The sequence below is a fragment of the Erpetoichthys calabaricus genome, chromosome 15 (assembly GCF_900747795.2).
Source record: "Erpetoichthys calabaricus chromosome 15, fErpCal1.3, whole genome shotgun sequence".
Classification (NCBI taxonomy): Eukaryota; Metazoa; Chordata; class Cladistia; order Polypteriformes; family Polypteridae; genus Erpetoichthys; species Erpetoichthys calabaricus.
The window spans coordinates 2,411,141-2,429,993 of NC_041408.2; the positions used below are offsets into that span (position 1 = coordinate 2,411,141).

The 18,853-nt window shown below is 43.4% G+C and overlaps 1 protein-coding gene across 1 annotated transcript in view; it reads right to left on the reverse strand.

Moving 5' to 3' along the window:
- Positions 1–18,853, reverse strand: part of ppp2r5a (protein phosphatase 2, regulatory subunit B', alpha isoform) — a 69,774-nt gene that overhangs the window by 4,331 nt on the left and 46,590 nt on the right. Inside the window, exons 5-11 of the mRNA XM_028820561.2 lie at positions 14,091–14,221; positions 11,627–11,686; positions 9,489–9,597; positions 6,967–7,020; positions 4,609–4,659; positions 3,536–3,655; positions 691–818 (exon numbers count right to left, since the gene is read on the reverse strand). Coding sequence (XP_028676394.1) covers positions 691–818; positions 3,536–3,655; positions 4,609–4,659; positions 6,967–7,020; positions 9,489–9,597; positions 11,627–11,686; positions 14,091–14,221 — 653 coding nt within the window. The remainder of the gene's footprint in view (positions 1–690; positions 819–3,535; positions 3,656–4,608; positions 4,660–6,966; positions 7,021–9,488; positions 9,598–11,626; positions 11,687–14,090; positions 14,222–18,853) is intronic.

An 18,853-nucleotide genomic window follows, 5' to 3' on the forward strand; every position in this document is an offset into this window, starting at 1 on the left:
GGCTGACGTAACTTGTCCAGTGCTGTTGCAGTATTAAGCTTACATGCATATTCACCTGTCCCTCTACAGTTTAATGACGAATTATTGAAATTCTGATTTTTTTTTTTAAAGAAGCCTGATGTAATCACATATTTGTCCCATGTAAGTTCATAGTTGACATGACTTTACAATGCGTCCGGATCTTATCATCGTAATTGTGGATATAGCTTGAAACCTAACGTTTTGAAGCCCTTCTCCTTTTTAGCTCCTGACGTTTGGCACAACGTTTGAATAATGTGACTTATCTGTAAGTTAACCGTAAGTCTGGGCATGTTTTGAAGCGACTGGCTGAAAATTGCCATAGCTGCTCCAGGTCGTTATCGGCGGCTGACGTAGAATGCAGAAGAGAGTGAAGAGTGCCTACTGTAGGGCCAGTTCCGATCAGTTTAGTTTTGAATGGTGCTCTTCAGTGACTGCAGAGGCAGAGTGCTATTGTAGCCGCAGCATACGTGACTATAAAAGGGAGTGGAGTACTGAAATGGGGGCTTTAAAAATGATTACTAAAAAAAAACAACTACACGACGAATATTAATTAGTAAAGCTTTAAGCAACTGCTCAGCCGAGCCTAAATACCCCAGCGCTAAATAAGTGAAACAGTCCGCTAGATGACGAGACAAACACTCAATAGAAACAAATGCAAGCAACACCTACGTGTTCCAGTGCTCTTTGGAGATCCTGTAAAGGTTACCAAACATGATTGGCAGGATTTTGTTGATGTTTTCTTCAATGAGACTCAGAATGTATTCGTTATTCCAGAAGTATAAAGCTCTTTCTGCTACCTGCAGGACAGGAAATAGAAAGAAGGACACATCAGTGCCTGAGCTCCACAAGTTCAATGGTAAACCGCTGACTTAAATGTGTAGAAACAAGCTCAGTGTGAGAGGCACTACATAAAGACTCCTTTACTACTATTTTGTAGGCCACCATGTATTTCAGGATACCGTCAATGCCACTCAACTTCTCCTTCCATCCTTCTTTCTTTCTCACCTCTCACAGGTAAAACAATGGAATCAGTTAAGGAAAAGATCGAGCAGGATCAGGAGTGTGGGTGAGCAGTCAACGTGCGGTTATGTGGGGAGGTGGTGTTTGACTAATATGGTGGAATTGTAAGAGGAAACAATAAAAGCAAACAATCTGAGAACTGCAGATGAGATTACAGATCTGAATTTGCAGAAAGCTTTTCATAAAGAGATCAGTGGTCAAACTAAAAGAAGTGGGAATTCAGGGTGTGTAGGTGGGTACAAAGTTGACCTAAACAGTAGGAGTAAAGGGGTTGTGGTGAGAGAACGTGAGAAGTGTCCAGCAGGGGTCAGTGCTGAGGCCACTGCTCTTTTAAATATATAAAAACGATCTCGGCAGATTTGTAGATTACACCAAACTAGAAGGAGCAGCTGATGACAAACAAACAGCCGAATCCTCACAGAGGCGTCTGGGCAGCACGCAGGCTCGGGCAGATTGGTGGCAGATGAAATGTACTCATATTAATACTTGAAGTATTGACATGTAAAATGTTAGCTCTCAAGACCCAATGGGAGGTCTGAAACTTGAAAGTACACCTTATGAGAAGGGCCTGGGAGTCAAAATGGACTCGTCGTTATTTACATCCAGGCCTCGAGTGTACAGGAGGAGCCATTCAGAAGGCCAATAGGATCTTATCTTATACAGCAGCCCTGACGTGTAAAGTACAAGTAAATGGAAAGTATTCTTAAGCTTTAGAGCACACTAGTGAGGCCTCACCCAAAGTACGGTGTGTGGTTCTGGCGTCCATATTGCGGTGCTGAGAAAGGCCAGAGAAGAGCAATTGGGCAGATTTATGAATAAAGAAAACGAGCAGGAAGGAAAGACTCAGGTCAGCTGGGATTGACTTCTGATTAGAAGAGAGTACTCTGGACCAATCAATGAGGGGGAGAAAGGCTGACCTTCAGTTCAAAAAGTCCTTTCCATGTGACAGGTGTGCTGGTTTTTCTGGAAGTGTTTGTTTAACAATATATTAGTAAAAAATGCCCGTTTTTATCAGCCACTAATAATAATATTGCATTTGATTGGATAACTGACATGTAGAGTATGCAACACGAGCAATGTGAGATTTGATTTTTTTCCACATTGTGTTGTGCTGTATAGCATTGGCTTATATTATTATATCAAACATTTTTTTTTTATTTCCGCTATGCCGGAAAGCATGAGATTAAAGATTTGTCTCAGCCATCACTACAAACTAGACGAGGTCAGTAACACATAAAAAATACGTTTTGGTTGAAGTGTTCCTTTACGCAGTGGAGATTAAGAGGCAACGTTACTGACTGTGTAAATTTATCAAGAGAATTAGCACAGAGGGCCCCGGCCTTTACTTTACTTTGCCAAAGACACAGGGACACTGATTGAAACTGGTCAGGGCAGATTTTGCACAAAGTTTAGAAAGTTTTTGTTGACCCAGTGAACCACAGATACACGGAGCAAGTGACGAGGTAGGGTGGTGGACAGGAGGACCTCTGGGACCCTCACAGCTCAACTTTATGCCATCTTGGAGATCTAGGAGCGGGGAGTTTGTTGGCCCAAATGGCCTTTTCTTCTCAAAATGATTGTACCGTTTACTCAGGTTTGCCTTAACTGGCCTGTTCTGAATTGTCATTTTTATTTACTGAGAGAGCGGCATTGCTGGTGTCATGAACTTTTTCAGCCATGTTTCATTCACATCATTTCCTACTCAGTTTTCTTTATCACCACCCAGCGTGGTTGAGGGACAAAAAAACAGTTACATTCAGGCAGGCTCCCCCCAGCCCACACATAAAGGGCAGTGGTGCAGAGACACGTTGTTGAGGAGACCAGAAATGACTGAAACAGGCCTAGGCCACAGAGATGAGGCGGGTCACTACACATTCATTGGTCTGCTCAGACAGAAATAAAGGGGCAGTCACAAGACGGGGGTCCAAGGCCCATAGCTTGATTGAGTGTGTGTGATGTGAACGTACACATTGCACTAGTTATCCGCAAAAGAGGCCCAGAAGTGATCAGGTAGGAAAAGATCATGTCAGACAAGTCTGCACGCATACATGGAAATTCTGGAATGGCCCACCACTCTCGAAAGGTAAATAACAAAAATGACGCCTCTTAATATAAAAGATAATAACTGGGGGATGTGAAATCTAAAATGAGTTGAGAAATGATAAATGGCTCGAAATACGAGATGAAAAACAAATAAAGCAAGGACACGAGTCGACGCCAGTGAACAGAGAAATGGCAAATGGCGGGGCTCATCGACCTCGTGACTCATTGCTTGGTGTCTCGACAGGTTTTGACTTTTCTTTCTAAAGTGTGTGGTGACCGGTGGTTTCTAGGATCCTTATTGACAGGTGTAGTGACGTAGTGACATACTGTGACATATTATTTACCCAAAGACCTGTGCATTCATTTTCCACCCCAGGTATTTATCCCAAGGCCCCCGTGTCATTTTAATAATACTGAGGTGGCCGTACATGACAACTTAACAGGGACTCACCTGAAAGTGAGGATTGGAGACACACTTGGCTATCTGCTTAAACAGAGGTTCCTGAATTTTTTTAAACTGTGTTGGCTCAATCACATCAAGAACTTCTTCAATTTCGCCTAAAAACATGACCTTTTTGGGAAGAAAAACAAAATAAAAGTCACACATAGTAACAAATCCATCAAAGCCGTCATCAAGTGACCTGTGCGGCCTGACTTGCAGTGCTCTGTTTGAACAGGCCACACCATCACAGACTTTGGAAAATCACATACAATACAAGTGTGAGAATAAGGGGGACACAACTGTGACTTTACAACGGTGTCTGTGTCTTTACTGAAGAAACTGCAGAGGACAAGGACAACAAGAGAAGTGGCCTCAAGCTTGACTGACTTCCTATATCCTACTCTGATGGGATTTTATTTCACCTTTACAGAAGAATTGCACAATGCTATATTACGCCATTTCAGACTTGGCAGTTTTTCTGGAAGTTCTCGGTTTTTCAAATAAATTGGGGAGGTCTCTATTGGCTTCCAAGTAGGCCTCGGAGAATCGATAAGCCTGTGGCTGGTGCCGTTCCATCATAGCAGTCAGTTTTTATAAATTCTTATTTTGCTGTCTTCATGACAAACAGCAGACTGCAATTCTTGTTCATGCCAAGCAAGATAATAAATAAAAAGGGAAGGTGCAGTCGTAAAATATACAAGTGCCAACAAATCTCACATACAAGAATGTGCAGAATGTGGTGGGGAAAAAGTATGACAACAGCCGTTTGGAGGAGGGGGGGTGGTTATGGGGGTTCAAAGAACAGACGTGACGGTTCAGTCAGGCATTTCATAGTACTCACCCTGAAAGAAGGAATGGACGGACCGCCCTGTGCTACGTGTTGATAAACAGACAGCATTGACAAATCACATAGGAGAACATCGGCCCTTATGAGGGTCTAGGGTCTACCTGTGCACCTGAGGAGCTGCAAATTCAGCTTAAAGAGACCATGTGTGGGGTCTGGCCTTAACAATAACAAGGAAACTTTGCTCCCATTCATGTCAGACGTTTACTTGTTAAGATCTGCCATTGAAACCACTTACCTCTTTTTGGCTGCATGTCTTTGGCCAGAATTTTAGGAGCCCTCTTATAACCTGCAGAGTAAAGACATGAGGATAATGTCGGTCATTGTAGGTCACAAATGACTTGTCCTAAGCAGTTTATTATGCATATCTTAACTCAAAGACTGCTTACACGTTGTCCGTACACTTTTTTGTATTTTATGTGTCATGATGAGTACCGGTGTTTTATTCCTGACAGGGGAGGGCAGCAAGTTTGACTGAACTTGTTCTTACCCGAGTCAATGGCCTGGCTATGTCTGACAATTCGTTTAAGGGGCTGCTGAACAAAGTGACCTGTGCATGGGGGCAAATGTGGTGGGGTTGGCTGAGAGCCTTATGATTTAGTAGGTTGAAATGGTAGCCATGGGGTTCATGATTTAGGGTGAAATTAAACCACAGGAGTGAGGATGTTTGACGAAAAGAAACGACAATAACACTAAAGAGTTTAGTGTATAAAATAAACCACATGAATAAATACTTTAAACCAAACACGGAACAATAGTTGACGAAATCCACAATCGCCAGATTAATGGCAGTTCAGGGTGAAAAGGAAACTACAGGAGTACCAATCTTAAAGAGGAATAAGGGCAAAGGAATGCTATTGAACAATTAAGGTTGGTTTTGGGTGCAAAAGAGAATTAAAGATGTACAAAGTGAAGAAGCCAGCAACAATTACTGAAACATGTTAATGATATTAAATAATTAATTCACACTAGACTATCATAAGATTAGTTGATCATTTCAGGCCCTACTCAGATGGGATTTAGTTTTACACCAGGAGGTGGGACATTGGCTGAAGTCACTCTTACTGCAAGACCTCCTGCATGTCCGTCTCAGTAAAGATTTCGGAATCTTTTAACTCCTATAAAAACTTGGTAGAAGACCACAGTTTGAACTTCTCCTGTGCAAATCGACATGTCAGTAAAACTCCATTTCAAAAAACTTGTCCACGTTCTGTGCAACCGACCTCAAACCGCTTTAAGCCACGCCGGTCAAGAAGTCAAATCTGTGGACACAGGAGCTCCAAAGGCAGAATTCTTACTGGACGACTTGTGCTTGCAGCCTATTTAGATAAGTAACCCACCTGAGCCTTATGGATCGAGATACGGGGGGACAACGCCTCTTACTGCAGTCCCTGCACTGTCGTTTCAGGCATTCAGTACACTCACCACATTTTGTTCATCTTCTAAACGATTCCTTGATAGAAGAACATTTCTCACTCAACTCTTTAAATATCCCAAACTGAGTGTTTATGCACCATTTGCTCAGACTTGGTTTGGTGACACCGCTTGCCCCAACCATCAGCGATGGTTATGGAGCTGCAATGTGTGTGTCTGTTTTGAGGTGACAGCACTGCGTAACCACAGAAGGCCTCTGTAATTCTGCCAGATGTATCTCATCCCATGCGAATCCATGGTAAAAAATAAGCAACCCTGTGTGGTGACCGTGACTTCACAGACATGTGTCCTGAAATCCCGACTGAAAATGGCTGGTGGGGCGGTGGGGTTTGTGTGAAACTGCAGGGAAAAAGGATGCGTGTGATGAAAAATTAATAATTAATGATAGTTAATTAAACACACGGTGGTGTTTTAGGGTGAAAAAGAAACCACTGAACTAGGTGTACAAAGTGAGTAATGGTAAATAATTAATGATATTTAATCGAACAATTAATGATAAATTAGGATGAAAAACAAACCAGAAAGGTAATAGTGTTGTAAGGTGAACTAACAAATAAAATGAATGAGAATTAATTAGAGAACGAATTTCACAATATTTTAATGTGAAAGAGCAATTCCAAGATTAATGATAGTTTAGGTAAAAGCAAAACCCCAGGAGTAGGATGATCACACAACAATTATTCACATTAAACAATAAGAGTTTCGGGGAGGGGTGGGCCAAATTGTCAGTAACAGCGGTTACACTGTGGAGCATAAAATCTGGGGGTGTCCGGGAACCCAAGGGGTCTAACACGTGTGAATGACGAACGTTATAAATCATTAATGGTGCGGTACCTCAGCGTCATGGTATTGAAATGTTTATACGCCGTCACAGAATTAATGGCAGGATAGCGTATGAAGACAATTCTGTAATGCTTGAGACTTAAGGTAATAAAGGGACATGTAAAGCAATGTGTGTGTTAAAAATCCACTATGGAATTCACAATTTGCTATGGTGGAAAAGCAAAAGTGGGAAATAAAAGTGAGTGCACACTAATGGACAACAAGAAGCACTTGCCAAGCTAAGGAACGTGGCATCTGCCAGGTGTTTAAAAGTGGATGAGCAGCCATCAGTGAGGCGCTGATGAGTGAGGTGAATGAGATCAGCAGGATGAGTACTCACCGGCTCTGTAAGCGTTGGGTCTTTTTCCAAGAACTGCACTACACAGTAAGCCAGCTGCAAATAAAAAATAAATAAAATGCACATCAGTAAGTGAAAGAACTGCATTGGACAACCTGAACAAGACACTCGAGTCTGCAAAGGGTGTTTCACAAAAGAGCAGACGGATCACATCTGTTCAAAGCCCGGTCCTTGCTTTAGCCAGACTAGTAACGCACAAAGTAAAGTGAGAGTTACAAGAGTAGCACACATAATATGACTGGTAACAGTCTGCAAATATCGCATCCTGGTTTTCTAGAAAATAATGCAGCCGTGGATCCCCTCAGAGGGTCCACTCCCTCGTGTAGCTGACCAGGCCTGTGCACATCCCTTCTACACACTGGCTGCATGTTGTCTTTCTGTCAGCAGAGGGCACTGCTGCTCACATTTCATTATCACTGGCCTTTACTTTTTCTTTGCAGTAATCTTATTAAGAAATATCGTCAGCATATCATCTTTAGAGGTTTAAGAATAAACTATTTATAGTAATAAACCATTTTGAAAGCCCACCGCCACGCAAATCGACATCCTTGAATACACGGGTGTTACCTGCTCTTCTTGTTATTCTTGTTTTTTTTATTTTCAGTGAGACCTAAGGAGCGTATTCTTTGCATCTCGTCCTCTTGTCCTTCTCATAGCAGTTAACAGAGGTGGCCAGTAGCCCAGCAGAATAATCAGCTGAGTGTATGAGAAGATAAAGGACAACACGGATACACAGATTTATCGGGAACTATTGGGTCCAAAAAGACAAGACGCACCTTTGACATTGAAGATGAGCTCCTTGGACTTTCGACTGACATATGAAACTCAAGAACATCCTTCAGTTTTCTGAACATGCGTATCGACTAAATCATGTGACACGGCCATTCACCTACTCTGGGAAGGCGCGTATCGGTGGAAATGGGAAGAAGTGACCTCCGCGCTAGACGTTCATTTGTAGTTTGCATTTACACACACAGGACAGAAATGGTGAATACGGTAAACAAAAATTGTTTTGTTTGGACTGGCGATGAGTTGGAATAATTATTGAGTCTGCGTGAAACGCCGGCTTTACTTAATGCCCGAGCAACATGCAACATGGTGCCATAGTAAACAAGAATGAATGAAAATATGGAGCTTTAATGGGAAACACAAATCTGGGAAGAAACCAAAAATGAAATGCGACTTACTGACGTCTCTGCTCATAGAAGAGTCGCCGGTTGCCGTGGGAGGTGAGCTGGTCATTCGAGCCTCTGCGATTGGCTGCTCACTACACACCAGCAGGCCAGACTCAGCTCTTGACCGATTCTGACTCCATCAGCTGGGTCATTTCATTTATTATCATCATCATCATCTCGGACATGTTGGTGTCAGGCTGTTAAAAAGTGCTATCATCGCCGAAAGGTTTCATAAAATGGAAATATTTAAAAGAACGGAAGGTGAATCGGAGGTTTGGCCGCTGCCTTCTCTTGACATTAATAAGAAAAGCACAGACTGGGGGCTGGCTGTCTGGATTTTCCTTCCACATTGCAGTGATGAATGTGAAGCATTGATAGAACCAGTCTGAGTGTGGACCCTCTGAAGGACTAGTGACCCCATTAGGTGCTGGGGCCCACCGGAGGCAGGTTTCATAACTGCACAGATGGCACAGCAGGTCCATGCTGGTGGAGTTCATATGGGTTTTCTTCAGTTAATCCGCTTCCCACCCTTCCATAAATGGCGTCTCTAAATTGGGCCAGCATGGTTGGTCCAAAAATTCCCAGAATTAAAATAAAAACAAACTTTACTCTAAAACTGACAGCAATTGCCTTTAAGTTCCTGAGGTGTAACACCCTACCCAGCGCTCCTCCTGTTCCTGTACTCATCCTTCATGCCTCCTTTGTTTTTTTTTTTTTCTGAATTTCTTCCATGGTAGGAAATTTTATTCCTTTCAGCCTCAATTTTAATTTTGGGTACAAAAACAAGCCACAGGGAGTGAGATCTGGCAAAAGCAGGAGATACAAAGAAGCCACCAGATTGTTTCTGGTTAAAAACACTTGAAAGAAAACTTGGTATGTGCGGTGCGGTGCGATGTCAGGGAGCTTTGGGTGCTCCAGTTCAGTGTGACGGCGCTGATTAACAGTCTGGCTACGGGGAACAAACGCTTTATGAAGAAGGAGACTGTCATTGCCTTGATGTCCCATTTGTCCTAATGTACAATTTTTTTTTGTCCAAGTCATGCGCACGACTGTAGAATAAATGTCAGTCACTTCAGCACGATGACACTCAGCAAACTGATTATTCAGACTGTAGGCGTACAACATATGATGACAAATTCAATAACCACACTTTAATCCCCTGCTATTGACCGAATGATGGGATTATTGAGTGCCCTATGCCCACATCTTGGGGGTCTGCCCCGAGGATAACATAAGCATTGGCTCTCCAAGACCTTTTAATGCTTAAACCAGGAACAGAAAATGGACTGACTTGTGCAAATGTGGGAAACTGCCATAAGAGGGACTTACCTGAGCGTGAAACTGAGCCAAGCCGCGTGCCGTGTGCATGGGAATGAGCACCTTCATGAGAAACTGCTTGTGCTCCGCTTTTAATGGAAGTGCAAAACCGTTGATGATGCTGCAATGAATCAAAAAAATGAACATTAGCTTAAAGGTGGGAGGATCTACAGTAGAAGACACTTGAGCCGCCCTGCCATTCATCTCTTATGGTACCCCCCCAGTTCTCCTGCATTCAACTCCCAACATCATAAAATTTTATTTATGTACTTTATTTGATCAGGAAAAAAAAAACACAAAAAAAAAATGACTGGGTAACATCCATGAACCAACCTATGAGAGACAAACGAGAAGGTCTGCTGACCAATAAGATGTACAAAATCCAGAAAACAAAGGAAAGACGAGCAGCACAACAGGACCTGATGGCTCAGCACAGGCCTAAGGCATCTTTGGCCATCTCATAGGCCATGTGCAGCCACTGGTGCAGCATCAGAGGGCCCGGTCTCTATGGCTTAACACACAGTGGATTCAGTGCCTATTCAGAGCCCTTCGCTTTCTGCACACTTTATTGTGTTGTAGATTTAATTTGAAATGGACTCATAATCTACGCTCAACAATCCAAAATGATAAAGTGAAAACGTTTTTAGAAAAGCATACAAATGTATTAAAAAAATCAAAGACTGAAGTCTCTCATTTCAAGACGTATTTAGACCCCTAATTCGGTACGTTTGGGAGCCATTCCAGCCTCGGTTTTTCTTGGTTGGTCTGTACAAGCTTGGAACACCTGGATTTTGCCAGTTTATTCCATTCTTCTCAGCAGATCCTCTCAATCTCCGTTAGACTGGATGGGACGTGTCTTTGAACTGCCACCTTTAGGTCTCTCCACACACAACCTAAGTCTGGGTCACTCAAGCACATTCAGAGATATGTCCCCAAGCCACTGCAGTGTTGTCCTGGCGGTATGCTTTGGGTCACTGAGCTGTCACGTCACTCCAGTCTGAGGCGGTGTGTGTGTGTGTATACTCTGAAGCAGGTTCTCTCCAAGGACTTCTCTGCATTCATCCTCCGCTCAATTCTGACCAGCCTTCACAGTATGAATGATATTAAGCAGGAGACGAGCACTGCTTGGTCTTCACCAGACAGAGTACTTGGAGTTCTGCCCAATGACTTCCAAGTTTTGTCTCAGAATCTTTTTCCTCAGCTCTCAGAATCCTTTACTCCGGATTCCAACAGGAGCTCTCATCTCAGCAAAGAACTTCTAGAACAAGGTTAGAGTGACCTTGGGGTTTTTAGTCAACTCCTTGACCAAGATCTTTCTTGCCCACTTTCTCTGTTTGGCCAGGCAGCCAACTTCAGGAAGAGTCCTGATGGCTCCACACGTCTTCCGTTTAACAATTCTCAAGTCCAATGTGTTCCTTCAAACACTCAAAGCTTTAGAAATGGTTTGATCTCCTTGCCCTGATCTGTGCTTCACCACACTTTGATCGTGGAGGTCTACACAGAATGTCGTTGGACTTCATGGTTTGGTTTTTGTCCTGCCGTGCAGTGTGAATTATGGGTCCCTCTTTACACAGGTCCACCTGTGCCTTTCTAAACGACATCACTTTGCCACTGCTGGACCCTAATCAAGTTCTAGAAACTTCTTAAGGAGAATCAAAGCAAACAGGAGGCCCCTGAACACAATCTGGAGTGTGACAGCAAAGGCTCTGAATATTTCTAGGGATGGAAGATTTCAGTTTTTGATTTTTAATAAATTTACAAACCTTTCTGGTCACATGTTGTCACTTTGTCATGAGGGGTTATTGAATGACTGATTGACGGGCAAAATGGCAAATTTATCCATTTCAAGTTAAATGTTCAACACCATAAAGTGCAGGAAGTGAAGGGGACTGAAGACTCTCTGAATCCACTGTACAGAGAAGAATCAGCAGAAACTAGAATAACGACATCATGATTTTACATGATAAACACAAGATGAGAACAAACAAAAATGTTAAAATAGAAAGATAATAAAAAAGAGGAGCAGAGGCCAGGAAAGAGTCCTGGTAAAACTAAGTGTTACAGAATCGCATTTCTCATTGGTAACTCTTAATATGTGAACTTATCAAAATACATGGATGCCTTTCCAGGATTCCGCACGGCCATCATACCTGCCTAAGATTTCCAGCAGCTCCGCTACTCCATTGAAATGTTCAGTCTCGTATATATATCTATCAAAAAAACAAAAAAAAAAAGTCATAGGTAAAAGTGAGTCCCACCCCTGACACAAATACTGAGAGGAAACAAAAGCACACCCGAGGGGTTCATTGAGCAGCCTCGTAAAGTGAAGGATGCCATTGTAATCCTGCCGGTGCTTAACTAAGCGGCTCCGCCATATCTGCCCTGACCTTTCGTTCACATCATCGTCTCCATTCCAGCAGATTACGCCCCAGCCCACCCCCAACCCCCCTCCTCACTTACACAACACTATCTGTAATTAAGCTCCACACTGATTCATACTCGGCTGACCTACTTTTAAGTCGCGCCATCGGCTCCTTTAGCTCCGTGACGTATGCGTGCTGCTCCCACCGGCTCACTTTCAACTGCTGCGGTCCTGCTAGGAGTGAGGGCCGTGTACAATGGGGGTCCTGTAATGACCAAACTGGATTCAGCAGGTTCAATGACAGAGGTGTTGTGGGGGCCTCGATGCCCAAATCCCGTGACCAAGTGACTGTGTGGGTTTTCCTCCCACTTTCCAGAGATGTGCAGATTAAGATAATTTGATACTTGTAAATATAAAACATTATGGTTACGTCTAAATTGGCTCCAGGTGAGTGCACGAGGGTGGTGTGCAGTGTGATGGCCTGGCATCCTGTCAATCAATGCTTGGTCTTGACTTGTGCCCAGTGCTGCCATAATAGGCCTCTGCCTTCAGCAGAACGTTAAGTCATGTCGTAGCCGGCCTGGCTCTAATCCTGTACCCGGCCTCTGTCCAGGAGTGCAGGGATGAATGGTTCAAGTGTGGCTATTTATGCCCTGTTGTGGTGGGCCATAGAGGGCTCCCTGCAGGGTCAACATGGGGATATCATAGAAAGAATGAAAGAAAGATCTGCTCACAGAATAAGAGAGGCAGTAGAAAGAGACCCCCTTGCTGGTGATGGCACAAAAGGGAGGAGTTGGGCTGGAAGGCAGAAGCCAACTGGCAGGGATTTGTCCACCACTGCCAACCCACCGACAAGATTAGGGCTCAAAGCACCCTGGGAAGGTCGGGCACCATCTGAAGACATCATCTCTGGAGCAAAGGCCACAGTTGCTAAAAAGAGTGACACCCTCTTAGGATGTATTTAAGAATGAATTGACCGCATTCCATTTACGTTTGAGACCATTTCTTTATCTTCATATTGTTTCCAAGGCCTTCATGTTCATTGGATTTGAGTAAGTGACACTCCTGCCATGATACCTGCAGACATTCAGCATTAGATGTGGGATTAAGCTTCCGGTTATTATGGCCAGTCAGAAACAAATTCATTTAATCAGATCACGGTTACGTTAAGTCATGTATGCTGACCAGGAGCAGGTGCTGCTGCACAGTCGTGTTTCATTAAGATGGGAGCCACTGTGCAGTTTTTCATTCAGCACAGACTCTCGCACTTCTGCTCCTTTTCTAAAGCTGATGCCCGTGTTGGTAGGACAGTCAGGTGGTTCAGTTAAAGAGCATCAACGCTCTGAGGTCTGCACAGGCTGAAACCTGCGCTGGAGTCTGGGGGGGAAAAGCCACTTTCTGTTCTGGGCCTCAGATATTGGAGAATCAACACTACTGCGTTTTCATTTAAAAATGGTGTTTTTAAAATGAACCAATCACAGTCCATCGTTTACTAAAGTACATCAGCCAATGCTAAAATGATCAAAAATGTATATGGTGTAGACATTCATCACGTGTACATCAGGAGAATACTCCCAGAAGTGACGGTGATGCTGCTGGTCCCGGTCGGGATTCATCACAAAACGGTTGCAACCAATAAATGATTTGCCCTTTTTCTGCACATGTGCAGCACTTGAAGTGTACAAACCGCACTTTAGACGCACACAGACAGCCACTCCTGTATGCCCACTATGCTAGAATGTGGTTTTCTGACATGAACTGTGACCAGTCAGAAAATGAGAAGTCGCAATGAGCTCCCATCTAATCAGGGAAGGGCTACATCAAAAGCAAAAGTAGAGTCAGCGTTTTCAAAACTCACCACATTTATCCATCCAAACCGCAACAGTGAGGTGACGTTTTCAGAAGTTTACGGCACTAGGGGGCATTTTTCAAGTGTCTTTGTGGTCAAAAATGCTGGGTTAGTGTGGACACAAATGCAGATTAATGTCAGTTGACATACGTAGACTCACTTTGGTTGCTTTTACGTTGGCCTTCTAGGTTTACCTGCCTAGGACTCATTTTTGTTATCCCCTTATTTTTTGTTCCTGTTTTTCAATATTTGTTAATAAAACCTTTAAATACGAATAATCATTGTTCTGTAATTGTGAGCCGGGGGCTTCCATTGGCTTCCCTGTCCCTCTTAAGGATTACCAGCTTGGCTCCATTTGGGTGTGCAGGTAGAAGGCCTGCTTGTTTCTAAAAGGCTAACCTACCGTAAAAATATGTTGTTGATCTGTTTCCTGATGAAAGCTCGTAACCCCAGGAACTTCCCATAAATCCGATGAAGTACGGTCTTTAGAAAGTCTCGCTCACGTGGATCTTCACTGTCAAATAACTCTAAAAGCTAAAATCAGATAGAAACAAACAAAAAAGATCCCATCAAATTAAAACAATTCATAAAAGATACATTCAGAGAAAGTTCAAGTTGATGACTGGCGTCCCCGACTTCAGGCTGCATCTTTGCTCGTGTGCTAAAACAAGAAATGAGTCCTTTTTGGATGCCGACACAAATGTCTGCTAAAACTGCAAAGTGGTGTTTAATCTGTAAAGATAACGGCTTAACATTCAAGTTCAGTGCTCCGTAATTATAGGATGTGTTCGCCGTCAGTGACACTCAACTCCCCACTGTGGTGCAGCTGCACAAAGCTACGCTCACATAAGATACGGATATCTGTCTGCTAAAAAACAAAACAAGACAATTATTAAAACATGGATAAAACACGTCAGGTGGAGAGGACCCCCTGGAGGCGAGACTCCTCGCAAGTACCACTGGTAACTCAGGACAGTTACCTTATCAGACGGTTTGGCAGCCGCCCCACCGAGTCTTACACATCGACTCTCATTACATTTCTTGAACACACAAGCAGCTCGCGGTCCAGTTAACATCGTTCTTGTGTTGCTCACATGCACATTAATCCATATCCCCCTTACTGTCATGGAGATAAAGAGAGGATTTTGGGGAAAATTGGACAGTAATGTCCTGTTTGCAGCGGTATGATGATAATGCTACGAGATTTGTTTTACGTAAGGAAGATGGGAGTCACGCTGTCAAATCATAGCACTGGAGGGTAGAGACGTGTTGCATGTTGATTAGCATGTGATCCTACGAGAGAAACGGTGACCTGGGATTAGCAGTCAGGATCAGAACCTCAAGGTCCATGTGATCATGTCCAGATCAAGTCATTAGACATTTCATTACACGTGTGTTTTGTTCTGAGCTCTTCGCTTGTGGCAATTATACCGACTCATAAGAGACAGTAGAAAGGAGATGAAATTAATCAGAACAATCATACCGTAATGATCGGCTAAAGGTCAAAACCAGCACTCAAGGGGATCTTCTGTCAAAGGAAAAACGTGATTGGAGAAGCCGGAGTCGTAAACAAAGGTGGGGGATTCAAAAAACCAGACGGACTGCATACTGAACTTTCAGTGCAGCAAAACGAGCTCGGACATCCTAGAAACATCTGGGTGACCTTCGTTTCACCGCCAGACTGACGTCACAAATGAGCGCACCCAGGGGAACTCTGGGCAAGATCTCCATGGAGATGGCAGAAACACAAACTTAACATAGCAGTTTCCTGAATGGGAAACCAAAATGGCATTGAGACAAAATGGGATTAAAAATAGGAACTTTCTAAAAACAGGTTCTAGATAGAATCGAATCTCATAATAGAATTCCTCGCGTCTCAAAAGCATATCCTTGTACAGATGAATAGGAGCTGCTCAGGAATCCACACAAAAAAATCATTAAAGTTGGACATCATAACAGAGATCGACTTTGTCTTGTCACACCTGCTCCCAAACTGTCCCCCAGACTGAGGTTTACTCGATTATGTTGACCTCCTCTGTAAGTCCCTTTGGATAAAAGCATCTGTTAAGCAAATGAATGCAAATATTCGACACTTTATACCATGAACGAAAAACCCACTGCATGAATGGATGGATGCTATCCTGCCGATGACGCTAGAAGCAGTTTTGGTGTGCTAGACCCTAATTTGGGTTTTCAAAGACATTATGGCATCGGCACTATGACTGCAGCTCCAGTGTCCACATGTTGGAATGCTCACTCACTTTGATGCCGAATTTCGATGAACTTGTCAATCTGTGTTGTAGCAGCTGACATTTATCTTGTTGTTTGCCTGCACCCGTTGATTCTTTCTGCTCATTTGTTTGCATCTGTTTGTAAACTTTGGTGGGAATGATGATAGGGATGCTTGCTTAAACGTTTCTTTTCCGTGTTGCTTATTTTGACCTACAGGAATATTAACACGTCTTTGTTGCGTATTAATAATTTGTTTATGAAGCCGCATAAATACTTTTCAAGCGTGTCTTGTTGCCATTTTTTGTCTCGGCATTTTGTGCCTCCCAAGTGGCACTTCAGGAAAAGACAGAAAAAAATTGCAAAAAAAATTATGAGGAAGGACCAGGAGAAAAGATGAGGTCAGAAAATGAAGCAAAAGGTCGAAAGCAGCGATCAAAGAGAGAAACGTCAATGCCAGCAACACTTAAGGCTCAGGTCAGAGCGGCAGGCTATCCCAACAATTCTCAAAGTAAAGGCACGTTTAATGCGGTCGACATCTCTGTCATGCCATCTTGGAGTAGCATGGGAAGGATTTCTGTGGCAATGGACGACCCTTAAAATGGCAACGGCCAGAAGCAACAAAATACATGGGGAAAAAAATACAAACTTCAAAAAAATTTAGGGTCAAAAAAATGAGCGAAACGATACGCAAGCAGAAAGGAAGTCGACTTCATCAGTAAGAAGAAGTTGGCTATCCGAATACTGGGGCTACCCCAGAGTTGAAGGGAATGCCCTTTATACCAACATTACGAAGGAGTGTGTCCTGGGGAATTCTGGTTATCCGTTTCCATGGAAACAACACCACGTTCTTAGAATGATGGCACCTGCCAACGAAAACAAAATGAACTTGTGGTAGAACATCAACAGATACTCAGCGGTCAGGGGGCAGAAAAATAAAGAAATGGACCTCCGATTCAGTTTCTTGGTTCTTCAAAACCCCACAAAAGGCGCACAACAGCCCTAAACACTCACTAGAACAAACACAACAAATGTGTAAATACCGGCGGCCACAAGTTACACATGAGCTCTACTCAGAGTGGACGTCAAAGTGACGTAGGTCGGGGGGTTAAGGCCCACCACTACCTTCTGTAACAGTTCATCAGGCACCTGGTGACGTATTGGCACAGCTTCTGTACTGGTTACATCAAAGGTGGGCTATCATAACTGGCGTCTCCTGTTGACAGACATGTCTGAGTGTCCTCACGTTTGATGGCACCTGACCATAATGTCTCACAATGCTAGCTTTAAAACGGCATGACGGTTATTTTTGTTTGTTTTTTTTTTTTTTTTTAAACAGGTGGCCAGTATGTCATATCTGACCCTGTCAGCTGACTCCCTCGACCGCTACCTGCCCACCGCTGCACACAAACGCAAAAAAAAACAGAGGAGTTCAGACATCTCAGTTACAGGCCTGCCTTCTGAGAGCCGTGTCAGCATCTCCTGTGAATGGCTGGATGGAAATGGCGGGCACTCAGTTGCCATGGAGACCAAGCCACACTTCTTTTTAAAGGATCGTTTCTAACAAAAGCCCGCTGGCAGCTTGTTTTGTGCGTTTCAGCCTCGCTCTGCCAACACTGAGCATCAAGAGGCACAAGCAGAAGTCACAAAGGTCACCTCAACGGTTTTAAGCAGGCCTGAGGACAGGAGCCACCAGTGGCCTTCATCTTGTTGGGCTTTATTTATTTATTAATTTATTTTATACCTGACAAATTTTACAAACTTTTTTTTTGTAAATGGTCCAGGAGATGGACGTTTACCAAAAACCAGGGTCAGAATACTAGCGGGGTCAATTTAGAGCAAACAGAATTAAGCCCAATATGCCAACGAGTTGAGTAAAAGGCGCTAAATCACAACGAATGAACCACACGAGAAATGAATCTGAAACCATGGACAACCAGGAAGTGGGGGACGCCGACCTTTGGTTATGGGGTTTGATCCTTGGCTCAGATTTGATTTTTGCAATATTTTTGTTGTGTTGGAAATATATTTTAGTAAATTGTTTGTGTTTTCTTTTTATTTTATTATTGCTGACTTATTATCCTTTACTATATATGTGGTTACTGTATTATTTTAATTAAGTATTCATAAATTTTTTTTCTCTCCCTTTTATGTTGGGCCTAGGGGGTGGAGCCACCAGATGCTGCTGCTCTAGACTCCACCCCCTGTGTTATTTAAGACCCCAGCAGACCACAGGATGGTCTTAAATTACAATGAATTCAAATGAACACAGCAACTTCAATACTTAATCGCAGTTATCAAATGAAGTTCTAGCGGCGTGTTTTGCTTCCATTACCCTCCATTAATCACTCTACTGGACGGCCATTTGCCTGCTCTCACGAACCTCACGTGTGATTTTCATCATTTAGGACTCCTGGCTTTCGACTCCTCGCTACTGATTTTGGTTCCTTGTTTCGGCGCAGACATTTGATTAATGAAATTCCTGGTTAGAAGCTCTGGTGACTACATGACTTAACTTCATTATCTGCTCTGCAGATCGATGCTCCACGGTGACCAGCAGCCATACTGTGTGAAGCTCGCGATAGTCTCGAGGCGCAGCAAGATTTCATTGTGAGGGATTCATGTAATCCACCATCCCCTGCGACTTCCTCTGAGCAAACGAGATCCAGCAATTGTGTGTGTGAAGTCGAGTGATGGGACCCCCGGTCTGTGCTGCCCTGGAGCTCAAGACTTCATGCCTTGCTTTAATGGAGACCCTGATCTTTGTGTGCACATCATGGTAAAGAAAAGTCCCGTGTGGGCTTGGGGTCCGGTATCTCTATATCTTATTTCCTGCAATTTTATAAAACAAACCTCAAGTGAATGGCACTCGGTACCAGCCTCCATTACCAGAATGAGGAACTCGAAAAAGACAGAAGCAGCCAGCAGAGACTTTCA